Source organism: Syngnathus typhle, linkage group LG5 (assembly GCF_033458585.1).
Source record: "Syngnathus typhle isolate RoL2023-S1 ecotype Sweden linkage group LG5, RoL_Styp_1.0, whole genome shotgun sequence".
Taxonomy (NCBI): Eukaryota; Metazoa; Chordata; class Actinopteri; order Syngnathiformes; family Syngnathidae; genus Syngnathus; species Syngnathus typhle.
In genome coordinates, this window is record NC_083742.1 from 11,538,614 (window position 1) to 11,554,793 (window position 16,180).

Here is a 16,180-nt window from a genome sequence, read left to right on the forward strand (position 1 = left end):
TGTGTGTGCGTGTGTGTCTTCCTCTTCTGTGGCATTATTAGACAGTGTGTGTTATGTAGAGCAGGCAAATCAGCAGGTAAGAATTTGGCATAAAACAGATGAATGTGTTGTTTCTCCAGGCAAACACAATCTACACTATTGACACACAAAAAACTGTCCTCACAATACTCTGGGACTGCACCTGCATAAAACCGCCTGACTATATAGCCAGGTCACAATAAAAACGTATTTTTGTTTTGAAGGCTTGTATTGAAATTGCATACGACATCATCTGCGCTAAGATAATTCTCCATGGCAATTGGAAAGTGGAAGTTATTTTATTGTTTCAGTTCAGAGTTCCACCACATCCTTATGAGGCCATGAGAGTTAAATCCTTACTATTATTTCTACATACGAAACATATCAGAGGAGTTTCAGGACAAGTGTCACAAAAGACTTATTTTCAAACTCCAATCATCATCCGTCCATCCACCCGTCCGTCCATCTACAGAGTAGGGATGTTCTTTCATCCATTATTCCACTTATCCATGCATTTATCCATCCATCGATGTGTCCCTGCAATCCATCAGTCAGCGTGTCATTCATTCAATCCTGCCACAGCGTAATAACAGTGGAGTGTCGATGTGTAGCGTGGAAGATGAGAGACAGAGAAATCCATCCAACATTCACCTCCTTCTCAGCCTTCCAGTTGTCAGCAAGCTTGTTAGTAGCCAGAGAGCTGCTGGCTGCCCAACTTTGTTGTCATTACAAATTACCTACACTATGTCAGACAAGCGCACACAATGCAACCAACCGTCTCGCTTGTGCAAAGCCTCTCGTGATTTTCCATGAATTGGGATGTCTAAATCATAAGAGTGTCATGGAAGGGTCTAGTGTTGCCTGTAAAAACGATGTGAGCCTTTTCCCTCATACTATATAAAAATATATTTATATTGGATTAATGAGCGGTTAAAACGTGCAATACACATCACACACACTTGAGGCCATATGTCTCCAAGTCAGACCTGGACATGATGAAGATGAGAAAACAAGGTGATAGACTAAAAAAACAAAACAAATCATCTTTATAATATTTATATTTGTCAGCTGCAGCTGTATGTAATGGCCGTGCCTAAGGAAGGCTGGCTTCAATGCAGAACTGGACTTCTAGAAGCCATTCTCCTTGAACTATGAGTAACTAGGTCAGCCTTTCCAGCGCCAGACCCCAAAAAGCACACCAAGTCCTCAGCTTTCTACCTTTGAATGATGACTTGACTTTCTATCATGTTGTTGCTTTTCTTTGCAAATTATTATTGGAATAATATTGCAAATGAGTCATTAGAGGATGAGCAGTGGTGAGCAGTGGGCTCTTATCCTGTGAAAAATTATCCCAAGCGAGAACACGGGTTGGAGCCTTTACTCTAACTTCAAGTGACATCTTTGAATTCCCGACAGGATCCACTCTAGCCTCCAAGATAAGCTTAGGAGCTAAAATAAGAGAATAGAAAACAAAAGTCTGGGAAACTATGGTAATGGTGACCATTTTATTTAATACATCTACTTTTATCTCTGGCAATCTTTTGAAATGTTGACGGTGCTGTCTTTGTTTTGTTGATACTCCATAACTAAATAAGGTTGCCGTGTACTCACCCCATTTCTAAGGAATCTAACCCAAACCCAGAAAAAAAATGGTTGCGACATCGCTAACACTCAAACACAAATGAATAATGTTGTTTTCATTATTCTGAACAAACAGTCACTTCCAATTGTTTCTTTGCAGTGACAATTTTATCCGGAAGGGTGGGACTGTTAAAGACTTATTGCAATAAGACTTATATCTCATTTGTAACGAAACATTTCATAAAATTGGCCTTTTATGTTTAATTATGGTTATTATTTCGGCTGTGCCCAACGCCAGCTGGGGTAGCTTCCAGCATACCTATGACCCTTGCGAGGATAAGGCGTCCCTCACAGTCCAAACATAACATCTGATTTGCACTTTTTAGCAACACACAACTTGAAGGAATTGGCACCTGTAGAATGACATCATTTTCGCTTTAGAATGTTCAAGAACTCGCTCTGAGCACAAGCAGGGAAGGAATAACAAAAGAACTCCATCTTTATGACCTTCCGTTTTGTCTTGGGGTCAGGACCCATCTGGCCGGAGATCTTGTATTGCTCTTCTAGCAGTTCTTTGTGTACCCAAGTCACTCAAGTTCTTTATACAGGAAAGTGAAGGATTCATATTAAAAGACTTAGCTAAGGTTAGCCATCATGTCTAAATTGGACATAATGATAGTTAATGCCCAAATAAGTTGAAAACCACTTGTGTGCTCAGGGCCAGATCCTTCTCTGTTAGGTTTACTTTCTGACATACTTCATTACCTAATGTTGTAAATACGTCAGGCCCTGGTTATGGGAACAAAGGCTGTGTTCGTCAGACATGATAAATGATTTATTCAAAACCAACTAAATGTAATCTGTTATTTCAAAATATTTGTTTGTTTCTTTGTTGGTTTGGCAAACGGGTTCTTGCATTTTATCATCTGCAGTGAATATTTTTCTGCCTGGTCAACTTTTAGTCTAGTGATCAACATGCCATTATGAAAACTTAAAGAAACTTAGACCAAACGGGTGAATAATTCTCAATGTAGCAGACCGAAATTGCATCGGTCCAGAACAGAGCACCAAATTTGCGTTACACCAACAATGTTTTCATCTACTTTTACCTCAAATTGCGTCCGGAACATTACAGTCGTAGAGTTGGATCGAGCTAGGTGATAAGTGTGCAGCACGGTGTCTCACAGTTTGGACAGAACGTGAAGGTCTGCCAAGAGAAATAATAGTGCATGACATAATCTTTGTCCATCGTGGTTTCATCCACAGGACAGCTCTCCAAATTTGGCACATTAGCTGCGATTTACTGCCAATGTGTCACAGAACAAATGCAGCTGGTGTGTGTGTGCTTATGATAAAACACAGGCAGCAAAATCTGTGCCTGTGTTGGATCTTTTTTTAAACTCTCCGACGAGCAAGCAGAGCATCCTTCTTTGTGTGGATGTATGCTGATAAGAACAGGTATGATTTTGAAGGTGTGTTTGGAGCTTGGCCTCATACTGTGACTGAGTTGGCATAATCACCTCGGGAAGCAGCAACATGCAGACACATGTTCTGGACTTTATTTATGGTGCTGATAGAGGCGGAGGAGGTCATCATGCACAATGCTGGCTGCACGTTGTGGACATGGCATAGGTCCAACCAAAACAATAGCCCCGGTGCAGCTCCCTGGATGAGTCCCATGGGGGCAGTGGAAAGGGCGGAATGCAAGACTGGGTTTAGAGGTTCAAGGGTACGTCCTGTAGTTAATGAGATCACCTCGCTAGGCCCCCCAACATTGTCTTATAGCAGGACTGCTGCAACAACGTCCTCCTGACGTGGGCCACTAAAACACAAAGTCCACAACGCTCCCCCGAGGTAATCAAAACAAGATGTCCCTCCAAGGATGAAGGTGCCAGAAAGTGCCATGCTCTGCAAACTAGATGTTGATGCTTTGCAGCTAAATTGCACATGGCCGCCAGCACTGGCTAATTTGTTCAAGTAAAAAAAGGATGTGACCCGAGGAAATGCCAAAGAGCCAAGCAGAAACAAACACTTTGCTTAATGGGGCATGCCTCACATGGTCTATGGATGCAAATGGTACTTTCACTTGTTATGAAACATAACAGAGTGGTGGGATTCCCCGCATGATAGTGAAATGGACTGTGGCCCTAAAATAATGCATAAAACAAGTGAGCATTACAGAAAAGTGAAATCAGAATGATTCAACAAGAATTTAGCACAGTGGAACTCCTGATGGCAAGTAGCACAGTGGAACTCCTGATGGCAAGTTCCCCCGAGGTCATACATTGCAAGTTGAGCAAATATTCTTCCTCCAAAGTCACAGAACACTTAAGAGTTGGAATCTCACTCACGCTTTTCTTTTTTTTCTAGCTTTTATTCCAACAGATGGAGCCACATTAAGAAAGAAATGTAAAAGCTATGTGTGTGAAGGGTCGATGTCCTGACTTATGTCGAGTCCTTGGAGGGGGTGCGCTCCGGCTGGAGACTCCCCTTGTTCTGCTCGGGGACTTCAATTCTCATGTGAGCAATGACAGTGAGACCTTGAAGGGCATGATTAAGAGGAACTGCTCCATGACCTAAACCTGAGTGGTGCTTTGTTATTGGACCTATACTTGAGGTTGTCAAGGTGGTTAATAAAAAGCTCCTCAGGCAGCAAAGATTCCAGGGTTGGACTCATAATACTTGAAAATGCTCCAGATGGAATATAACTTAGTAAGGTTCTAATCCCTAAGCAATTAGAGGACGACAGTATTTCTGGAGCAATTATTAGCATCCTTGCATAGACAGATCATCTCATTGATGTCAACTGCGCCAACAATACCTCACAGTCCTTGGGCAAAGATTCGTTCACAAATTTGGGAGTGTTTGTTGAATGATTTGATACTTGGCACGGTGGAAATCCTGGAAAGTCACACAATCCTGTAGTTATATTTTTCCTCGCACTTCCTGTAAATCCCGCTTTTGTTTGCCATGTAATCTAACAGCTTCATAAAGTACATCAGTCACTTGAGTTTTAGAGGCACGTAGTGTTGCGCTCCACTCTTCTCGTCTGGCCCTTGAAGTGAAGTCATTTATCTTTGCTGGAGACTATTCAAAGCCGAGCACTCAAGCACGCGGCCGCAGATCATCTTTACTCGCCTTTTTCGTCCAGAACTAATCGTAACCATCAGCACCGCTCATCTCATCCCTGCTCGGCATCGAATGAGACGCCACGTGAACAGATGGGAACCAACGTAGCGGTTAAACTCACAGCACAAGCAGAGTCAACTGTTGCATTCAAAGTTTGGCTGGGAAGAGGCGACTGAACCCGCGGAGGCGGGGGGGGGGGGGGGGGGGGGGTCTAGTTAGGGAGGTCTGCGATTGAGCGCCCATAAGTGATGTCACCACTACAAACCGCAGTAAAATGTGTGTGATGTGGCTTGTTTGTGGTTGAGAGTACATGGGAGCGGCGGCTTCAAGGTCGACTCCATAATAGCCCACCCGCTTAGAATCAATCGACGTTATACAATGTGTGTTTAAGAGCTCAGAACAGAGCCAAACAAGCAGCTACGTCGTGAAAACCAGTGGTGTGTATAAAACCACTGACTACTACAGCATAAGGAATCAAATCAATTCAATCAAGTAAGTAAATAATTCATGCAAAATCAGAAAGATGCTGTTGGAGTCTCTTAAAATATGTGATTCAAAAAGTCACAAAAATAGAGCGACAGTACTGGTTGTATGAAAGAAAGGCAAAAATAATAATGAGCAGGACAGTTGGTTATGAGTGAGATCGTAGAAATCTTATGCACATTTTTAAAAGAGCTAAGAATCTAACCAAGAACAGAAAAGGCTACCATTAATGTTAAGTTAACATTTTCATCACCATTGGGGCTGACCAAGAAATAATTTCCTGCTTCAAAATGCACTGTCAAGTTAGACTGATATTTTATCTGCCAATATGGGCAATTGGGTGTTCCAATAAGACCATGATCTCAAACATACACTAAAACGAGTTCCCAAATGGAGAAAGCAGTCAAACATTAAGCTTCTAGAATGGCTATCTCATCGAAATAAAAAGTACTTCTAGAATGGCCCTCCTAAAAGACTCCAATGCTTTGAACATTTGTGGATTATGCTTAAAAACCAAGTTCGTTCCAAGAAAGCCACCAATTTAAATTAAACGCTAGCAATTCTGCCAAAAGAGTTTTCAAATATCCATCTACAGTAAAAAAAACAAAAAAAAGGGTCTGGTCGCGGTGACTCTTGCTATGGGACATTTATCCAATATCAGTGGCGGTATATATTTTTATTATTATTATTTTTTGAACTGCTGACGAGGCCCACTTTCTTTCTAAGTGTAGGAAAAACAGATTTGAATGAGCTCCCAGGGGAAGTGTTGGGAAATAATAAATAAATCAGTGAGCGGAATTGCCGTTTCCAGCTCAGCAGCCAGATACATAAAATTTAACTCAGATTCAAGGCAGACTGATCTGGAAAGTTTGCACGTCACATGAAATCTATTAAGTCTGTTGTGTTGGTCATCTCCAAGTACATCACAGTCTGTGAAAAGATATATGTATAAAAAAAAATATTTGTATATACTCTGTATAGCGTTGCTAGTATCTACTGGCGTTATGCTAATTTGAACTTGTCAGTGGTGGATCTGTTCAATTTAATAAGTAGTCAGTCTCTTCCCGTGAGGGACGCCTGGTGGGCCAGAGAAAGCCGCTTGCTCATCTGGAGCAATGCCTCCAGCAGAGTCTGGCGTTTGAATGGACGATGTGTTGGCAGTTTTAAAATATTCATAGCTTTGTTGTAGTAGTGGGAGAGGAGATCATCTGCTCTAGTTCACCTCAGGCTGGTCTTCCTCTACTCACAGCTACTAAAGCCTGCCACCTTGCAGCAACTAATCACACCAGACAGCTGCATCTGTCACTGAACAAATCCTCGTACGCAACATTTCCTGCCTCCAAACCCTCATTCGCACTTAGACGGGCACATATAACATTCATGCGCACTCCCACTCTTGCTTTGCAAAGTGTGACTGAATGATGTTTAAAGCACGGGGTTTAGTGTGTATGGCGGTGATAAGGCCAGGCAGAGCTGTGAAAACACAGATTAGGTTTCTGCGGATTATTAAGGACAACGCGCCTCAGCCTCCCGGCCATACCGCAAATTGCATCTGAAAAACCGCGGCCTCCTCCGCATGGCTTTGAGATATGTCTTGATGAGTACCCCCTGCAGTGGAGCTTTGACAGCCATGTTAATTCGTGCGTAAATTAACCCACCGGCAGCCTGGCAGCCCCCCTGCCCACCTTCTACCCCCACCTGATAAGGTTCACTCAGGTCTTTGATGGCTCTTGTCAATCCATCACAAGCAAGGTATCGAGTGTCGTCGATAGTCACGGTCTCAGGAGAAGATAAATGTTCCGATAACGTTTGGCAACCGGCTCCATTTTAGCATGAGGATAAAATATTTATAATCCAACTTGAAAAGTTGAATCCATCCTGATGTCGTTGTCTCTTAATGAGGTCTAATTTTCATATTTATTTTGGATGTTATGCCATCTGAAAAGAAGCATTTACCGTACTTCTATGGAATGCCAATGCTAACCAAGCATACATTAAATCCCGACTCCTGGCAGCCTATGAAATTTCCCCCATCTGCAAATACTTAGACATTTTTTTTTCTCCTTTGGACTCAATCAGCGATAAAAGACCATTATGTTCGCGGTCCAGAGGTAAGACAATATCTCCCAAACCTCATAGAAAACAATTAGAAGTCAGTAATTACACCACTGGCCTGGAATTCCAGCCAAAGCCTGAGGTCGGGGGGGTGAGACGGTCAGAAAAAGCGCGCATGTTGGATGTCGTGTTATCTTACCCCGCATGGACTTTGAAGGAGTGCAAGCTTGGTTATGAACCCTGATGTGATGTCATGTTTTGCTTTACAAGTCAGAATACGATTAGGCCTGAAATCTTGTGTGACAGCATAGCATGGCACCATCGTTCCGTATTATCCTCCCTCATTTATCTCAGCATGCTGCTGCTGCTGCCGCCTTGGTTTTGGGAAACGCAAAACTAAAACAGCGACATGTTATCTCGACTTGTGTTTGTCGATTGCTGGAAGGCAGGGGGCTGGTGAGAACGGAGGGACACAAAAGAAAACAACTCTCATCTCTTTTTAACCGCATCAGTGAGAGCGCTGTCGGCATGTGCACGGTTTACACTCTAAGGCAGCCAGGATGTTAATACTGTAATAATGCATACTGAGACTTGGAGTCAGTGGTGACCCCAATGAAAGAACGATGGGGGGGTCAAACTAAATGAGCGGCTCATACCCATTTTCCACAGTCTGACAAGCAGAACAATGGGGATGATGGGAAGGAGAGGCCTGTCAAAGGTACAATATATTTTTCAAGATTAGTAGAATATTATCTTAGAGTGGATTCTTAAAAGGCACACAGAATGTTTGTGCTTCTCTTAACAAGTTAGATAAATTGAATTTAAGGTCAAAAAAAAAATACAAAAAGTAGCAAGCAAAAAGAAAAACAGATGGGCGGAGTCCCAAGCAGATATTAAGAAGTTGCCTTTCAAACTTGCACTCATTGAACTGCAGCTTTCACTTTGCTCCGTGGCAACAGATTTAAGCCCACACCGTGTTTGAGCTTTGCCCATGTGGCCGGCTTTTATTAAGGCTTCAAGCTGTGAATGAGGCGAGCGGCAGTGCGCTCTCAGGTTCTGAGGTCCCCGTCGCGTTTCTGCTCACATGGCGCGGACAGAACAAAGCGCCGGTGGCCCTGGATAGCGTCCGCCGTGCCAGAGCGTAAGGCCCCCGTCAATGGAAAGTGTCACGTCTACTCAGCGCAGACTGTGATCTGAGCCACCCGAAACAGAGCTCAGTTAAGTGGTTAATCCCAGTATCCCTGCTGGCTCAACAGCCCCCTGCTGCCATGACAACCGGAGGGGAATCTCCTTTGGAAACAACTTAATTGGATCATTTCCTCTCTACGCTGCTTTTGTTAAGTCTAGTCCGCTAGTGAACTTGGCGTTTTTGTATTGTGACTGTTGCGATCACGTGGAGCTCACCTGCAGGTTGTTGGACAAACAGGCCCTGCTTTCATCACAAAGTGACCACCTCAATCTTAATCTGCTTTAAATCACAAAAGCATGACAATTTGTCACCCCCAGACAAGTGCGGACCTAAATAGACAATCCACCCAGCTTCCGAGACAGTCTGCGCATGGGTGCCTGTGCCCGGGGAAAGACATTACACATGTGCGCATACCTCAAGCGGCTACTGTGGTGGCAAAAAGAAAACAGCCACACTCACATGGCACTTTGAGAGGATGATGACTATTTCCAGCCACACCACAAAACCACACTAAAGACCCATGGCAACATTGCAGCAGCTCAATTTAACCTGATGAAACAAGGCTGAAGTATTTCATTTACTATACACCTTATTATCATCATTGTTCATTAATGATAATAATAATAATAATAATGGATTTTATTTCCCCTGTTTGGACTTACCTTCTTCACAGGTGGTCCCACTAAATCCTGGACAGCATTTCCACTCCAGTGAGGTCACAGTGCGGTACACCGTTTTATAGGATGGTCTGACAACTGTCCTGTAGCTGGAAAATACAAAATGGACCCACAATTCACCACAGGAAATATTGGAACAATAAAGTTTGATCTTTTGTTTGCACAATAGGCGCGTGGTGGTTACGAGAACTGCACAGACAAATGACTATAAATTTGACAAAGGGTCAGGAAAAGGGATGTGACCAAGTAAACAAAGTTTAAAAAAAGGAGGGGCGGAAAGGCCAACATTTCATGCTCTTCTTGTAGTATAGATGTTTCCTGAAAGAATAAAGCTTTGTTTAAGTAATGGCCTCTTATGTCTTATTTCCAGTCCATTCTTTTTAGTCTGCCCGAACGTGGTCAATGAACAAGTTTATTCATAATTTGGGCAAATGTAAACTGAAAATACTGTTCAGTATTTCTGCCGTTTTTGTGAACGGGTTGTTCAAGAGTGGAGTGCCAGGTTTTAAGACTTCCAGGAGAAAAAAACAGCTACTCAACACATGGCAGCCGAACCTTGTTCCAGTATGAAGCAAGCGAACTTGCATTGCTGTCATCAAAGTGTAAAAAGCATGATGACAGATCGGAGGGGCAAATAAAGGGTGCTTACCTCACTTATGAAATCTGTATTGGTTGGCAACAAAATGTAAGCTAAGGCAGGTTGCAGGTGAGTTATCATTTTACAGTCACCTGAAGGTCATATTTTTGAGATTGTAGTGTGAAAGCTGCAGCTGTCTATATGAATGGGTGGCCAAAAAAAAAAAAAACGTAAAGTGCATTCTGCTCACCTGCCTCCGGCACATCCCTGCGGCCAGCGGCACGTCTGGTAAACTCTCTGCACGACCGTCCCATTCTGCACCTGGCAACTCACTGTCTTTGTGACCGTATGAGGACACCAGTTTCTGAAGGGACACAAAAAGAAATCTGAAGACACTTTTGTTCTTGAGATACATGAAAATAGCATTCCAGGAGGTGAATAATTCAAGTAGTACATCTGAAAACAGTTACGAGGACACTCGCATGGCATCGTTACGACAGGAAATGAGCTTGACGGTCACATTCACTATCCCGTTGTTTTGATTCCGTTCTCCCTCCCCCAGCCCTTTGTTTCGAAACTCCTTTATGGTGTTTGCACGGTTTAATTCCACCAAGAGATATGCACAAGTGCATTGTAAGTCCTGTTTACACTGTTGTGTCCATTCATTTGCATTCAGCTCTCAGATGTCATCCTAAAGAGCAGATGAGGTCTCATACTGAGACGGGAGTGTTTCAGCACATGCCAATGCAAGGTCACCAGTCCTCTCTGTGTTCTCAGCTTTGTCAGACATTTTCCCACCCGGTGTCTGGGAGTGTGAAATACACTCCGACAGGACAAGAAGCTTATTCAATTGAAAATAAATAGATAAATACATAAATACATAAATACATAAATAGAGAAATAAATGTTTCCTCATCACGCAATTTGGGGTTGTGTCGTAACACACACACACACAAAAAAAAAATCACACACTGAAGTAGTTAAATGTGATGTGTTCCCATGATTTTATTAACAATGATGTAAACACAGCTCCCGATTACATTCACATGTTGATGGCTGGAGGACAAACATGGCAAACTATTACCACGGTGTGTTTACACAATCAATAAGTGCGCAACGCTGGAACAGTGAGCTCCATTTCAAAACCACAAAGGAAACTGTAGGCCACTTAGCGCACAATTTTGTGTGTTCTGCTGCCAATGTGCTTGGAAGCATGAGGGAGGGGGGGGGGGGGGCACCATCGTCTGTTTGTCAATACGCATGACCATATGTTAGTGTGAGAGGAACTAAAAGAAAGCGCCAAAGGCAGAGGATGCTAAGCAGCTCCCATTAACAATCTCCACATGTGGTGGTGGCCGCACACATAGATCTGCCTGATTGAAGAAAAGATTCACTCTACTATAACTCTTTGTATAATCGCTCAAGGCACTTAATTAGGTACACCTTAACCATGTTGCGACTGTTTTCCATCTGCGCTAGAATTGGAAACACTCCTGTTAGATTCGACTCTATCGTCTCCAAATAGAATCTTAAAGTTGATGATTTTAGGGCTGCACATCCGTACTGGAAATCTCCTGAAAGCAATTTAACTGCAACTTAACCTTGGAGAGTTTGATAACAATTTGACATCAGTTCACTGCGGTAAGAATGGGATGGACATCAAGTAACCTGAAGTCCACCTTCTTCTTGATCGTCTTTCACAATCCATCAGTCACAGCGTCTCGTCTATGACGTTGTATGTTGCTGTCATAACACTGCTTCCACCATGTTTGACATATGATGCAGTATGTTCCTTTCCTTCTCCATACTTTCCTTTTCCAATCACGCTCATACGTGCTGACCTTGGTTTCCTCTGTCAGTCACTGTCGCTGTCTATTTTTCCTAAAAAGTTGAACCGGTCTTTCCATAGTTAAACAAAGCAAAGGTCTACACATTGTTTAAAATATCTGATTTTTACATGACATAATTGAAACTATTCTTAACTTATACTGATGTTATGAACTGTTTTTTTTTTTTCCATCTCCCAATGTAGTCGTCTTTTGTGGAGGTCAAGGCCTTTTGATAACATGGCATTGCATTGGACTTCATCTTGGTCACTCCAGTCAAATAATATCTCTAATTTGGAATCCTTGCTATTTACAATTGGATTTGTGTTCCATAGTCCAATCATACATAAAACACTGAGAAAATTCTTACAACAGGACGTATTAAACGCAGCGACAAAAAACTCTAAGGAAACTCGGAAAAAGACGTTCTTTGAGCACAGCAATTTAGATTGTCGGTAACAAAATATCTCTAAGATTACAGCATGACATCCCAATGTCTTCACATGGGGACACACATTTCTTATCATTAATGGAAATGATAGCGAAGGTGATCCGTCCGGTTAAGTTGAGCGGCATTGTGCAGGGGTGGTCTTTTCTCATCCATTTATCACCACGAACGACTGATAAAGATCAGTTTCCCAGGCTCCGGGTGGGGGGTGGGGGGGACATGTGGAGGTACCTGGGAACTGCTAAAGATTGCCACTAGCGGGGATGACTTTTATGGCCTCCTGCTCTCTTTGCCTTGCACTTAGGTAATTATCACAGAGGAAGCACCAACTTTGGTGACTCCACCGCTAATAAGAAGAGCATTTAATAATTTCCGAAGTAGCTTACCTTAATGAACAATGACGTATGACAAAACAGAGAACAATACTTTCTGGAAGCATACAAGGATACATTCCTTCTTTGTGCCTGGGAGAGTAAAGATAATTGTCTGTCTTTATAGAGCGCAGTTGTCTCCTGTAAGATCCAATGAAATGAATAATGTCATACAAGGTTGAGTCAGTTCAAGAACTATTTTGCAATGCTTCGTTGTCATAGTTAGTAACACTCCCATTAGTTTATTTCAAAACAGTCAATAACATCTCCTTACTGGAGTGTGTTTGAAAATGACGTTCTGGTAAATCCTCAGCGTTGGCCCATCTGGTTGCCCTGCAGTGCCCACAGCCTGCATCTTTCATGAGACGGCTTAGTACACTTTGTGCCGAGGACTGGGAGAAGAGAAAAAAAGCGGGCAATTGCATGGGCAGATGCTGCTTGGAAACGTGTCAGTGATTTTTGTCTGTTAGGGGGGTGGCAAGAGGCTTGACTACTGTGCCAAGTCCTTGGACTGCCATTAGATGTAGTTTTACCAACGTTATCATAAAACGGGTGTGTAGTTAAGAACAGGGAGGGGAAATAGATTTGGGAAATGTTGATAGGCTACAACCAAAAATTTCTTTGTGACAGAGGGTAAACTGCCTGGGCAAGACATGGAAGAAAGAGGAGATGGTTTTTGTCACAAGGAACACACTAGAACCTTCCTATTGGAACATGGTCAAAAAAGGGAAAGACCCATATATGTCGATAAAAAAGACCGACCTAATTTCATAGCATAGGAGAGGCCAATGTGCTGAGGACACATTGCAAAGCCATTACTAAAGTGGAGTGCAACGATCTGCAGTTGCTTGAAAAGCCAAAAGACAAATTGCTTTGTAAAATAAATGAACCAAAGAAGATCCGACCCACAGGGGATGTTGTGCTGCAAGTTCAAAGCGTTTGTGTGTGTGCATGTAACACGCAGAGAAGTCCAAAGCATGCTAAAGGTCATCAAAGGTCACAGTGAAGTGTCTCCTCACAGCAGTCGTGAAAAAAAACAAGGGGAACCCTCATACGTCTTTGTCCGTCTGGGCTTTTCAGGTGTGGACACCTGTTGCCTTTGAGTGTGTCACGGCTGTGTGCATCTTTAAGTGTTGGTGAGTGAGAGGGTGGATTCACCTGGAGTGCCATCATGTGTCCTGGCTTGTAAAAAAAAAAAAAAAAAAACATTCATCGGGTAAAATAATGGGCACGTTTGCCCACCCTAAAAAATTGTCGATGACCAAAATTGGTTTTCTTTTTGTAATGCTGCAGTGCTGATGTGAAGCTGCTTCTGAATTTGATTCTTTGGCTGCAAGTGAGGGGGTGAGGGGGGGGGGGGGGGTGGGGGGGGGGTTGGGGAAATTTGATTTTTTGAAGAAGCACTTAATATTGCATCTGAACTTAATTGAGCATAACCAGTGTTGTTATTTGTTGCAGCTTTCAAATATATTTTTTCATTGAGTTGAACTATTTCCGCTTTAAGCCACAGAGAACCGAGCCACTGGAATCCCAGTCCTCTCTATTCCCATACTTAAAGAAAGGTGGACGTGGTTAAGATGGATGAGGAATGAGGCGGGCCACGGGGCTCAGACTGCCTCTCAGACCATGACAAGTGCTCAAGGGGAAGATAAAGAAATGGACGAGGCACCAAATAAAGCCACCCCCCTCCTTTCTGAAGACTGAGCTGTGTAGATTTAAAAGAGGGCGAGGGTGAATGAACGCTTTATCAACTCGGCTACAGAGTGACCGCACCAGTCGAGAAATTACTCAAGTAGTGTTAATCCCCTTTCATTTGAGTAATACTGCTGTGGGAATGCATTCCTTTTTTCTCACTCTGCTATTATGAGAACGTCTGAACTTCATTGTGCTGATTCTCACTGGGGGACAACGGACTCACCAGGCCAACACATCATTTATTATATGTTAAAAGAGCTGCATTAACAAAATAGTAAGATCAATGGGCAGTTTTGTTTGACAGCATCAAAAAGGTGTTCATTTAGTTTTTTTTTTTTAATTGTGATCAGTGGTGTTAAATTGGACTGCATTTTAGTAGGAGCTGTCAGATATTACAATATTCCCCTTTTATGTGCCTACAAAATCCAAGCAAAATGTCACGACAACATTTCTTACATCTTTCCTAGTCTCTCTCAATCCCATGACTCCGCAAACCCCGCTGACCCCCGAGGATGCCGCAGCAGCTCCCGTCCCGCAAATGTTACCTACCACTTACAGATCCACTGTAAACCTCTCAACTTTCAAGGGAAGAAAGTGAGTCCAGATGCAATAAAGTCTCAGATGCTTGTGTTTAGTAAATATGTCCACAGACCTGAGGCCATGAGTGGGAGGGGGCCAAGCAGCCAGGTTGGCCAGTACATACAGCACAAGCATGAAGGCCACCTGGCCATGCTTCTCGTTTTTCTAAATCGAAGCCCCCCACGGCCCCACCGACCCACTCTGAGGGCCATAAAGCCTATCCTTGGCTCAGATGTTCAACCGGGATGTTTTAGAGCAGACACTTTCTTGCTGCGAGGCAGAAGGGCTAAGCGCTCATCGTCCCAAAAAAAGTTGCACCATACAGATGAATTCATGATCACAGTGGACATTATCTTATTACGCTTAACCAAAATGACAAGAATGCGTACTTCACAATCAATCAATAAATTACAGGTCTTTCTTTCTTTCTTTCTTAGTTCAAAGCATTATGCAACGGTCTCTTTCAAACAAGATTTCGCATACACTGCATAAATACACCTATAAATAAATAAAGGATTCAAATGTAAATATTTCGAATCTAAAATGAGAGGACAGGCGAGCATCCCTTTTAAAATGGAATTTCATTATTTGCCACTACTCGTGGCACCTTAAATATTTACAATAGGTGTATTGTTAAAACATATCAGTTTCCTTTTTCAGAAGAGAAGCAAAGAAGCTCAATTTAATCAGACGCCAGAATAAAGGACAACTTTAGATGTTGCATTTTGTGCACCTAGAGGGTGGGCTAACTTCAGGATGAGAGCACTCAGCACACATGGACAGGAAAAGGGAAACCAAATGTCAGGAATACAATAAGACCCGTTTGATTGATGGAGAAGGAAAGAAGCATGAGTCGACGCACAATGACAATGTGAGTGCGGGTTTTCAAAATAGCGTCATGTCATCTCCGCACGCGCAGAATGCATGAATGAAAGATGCTCACCTTTTCAGATAGATGGAGGTATGAGAGGCTGCAGTTTGCTCTCTGCTTTTGTAAAGTCCAGTCTTCCAGGTTCCTTCAGCGGGCATGCACAGCCAGAGGACCAGCACTGTCCAAAGCAAACTTTTCCTGCAACGCTCGAACACGTTCTCCCTTTGGCAATGTCCCATTGCCGTGGCATCAAATGCAGAAGAGCAGCTGCGAACAATTTGACGAGCCGCACTTCCTCCGGTATAGAGAGCCAACTTGGGAAAAGTCAGGAGTGAGATGTGTCAAAAAGAGGCAGTTCAAGAAAACACCCGCATCCCATCCACTTAATTATGTTGGTGTCCAGTGAGCTTTTGTGCACGATTATTTAATCACTCAAAGCGATTATCGTGACGTGCGTTAATTGTGCGCCTCGTGTGACTGCGCACATGGAGCTGGAACAATAACGGGCATGAAAGCACTTTTTATAGGCTCCTCTGGTCTCTTTAAAGCACAGCCTACTTGGTCCTTCTTACCCTGCCCCGTTTCTATCTCTCTCTCGCTCTCTCTGAGGACAATGCATGCTCAAGTCAAGAGCAGTTGAAACTCACCGGCCACTCATGAGGTACTCTTAATGAGATCCAA

The 16,180-nt window shown here is 43.0% G+C and overlaps 1 protein-coding gene across 8 annotated transcripts in view; it reads right to left on the reverse strand.

Annotated features, from left to right (window-relative positions):
• Positions 1 to 16,077, reverse strand: part of emid1 (EMI domain containing 1) — a 39,431-nt gene extending 23,354 nt beyond the window's left edge. For 2 of the 8 annotated variants that reach the window (XR_009714431.1, XM_061278585.1), the window contains exons 1-3: positions 15,572 to 16,075; positions 9,960 to 10,073; positions 9,118 to 9,221 (exon numbers count right to left, since the gene is read on the reverse strand). Coding sequence is in view for 7 of the 8 variants with exons in the window: in XM_061278585.1 (XP_061134569.1) it covers positions 9,118 to 9,221; positions 9,960 to 10,073; positions 15,572 to 15,738 (385 nt within the window). In the remaining variant the exon portion in view is untranslated. Of the gene's footprint in view, positions 1 to 9,117; positions 9,222 to 9,959; positions 10,074 to 15,571 lie in introns of all 8 variants that reach the window. The other 6 variants (XM_061278588.1, XM_061278590.1, XM_061278587.1 and 3 more) reach the window with 5 other exon arrangements.
• Between the last annotated feature and the right edge of the window lie 103 nt (positions 16,078 to 16,180).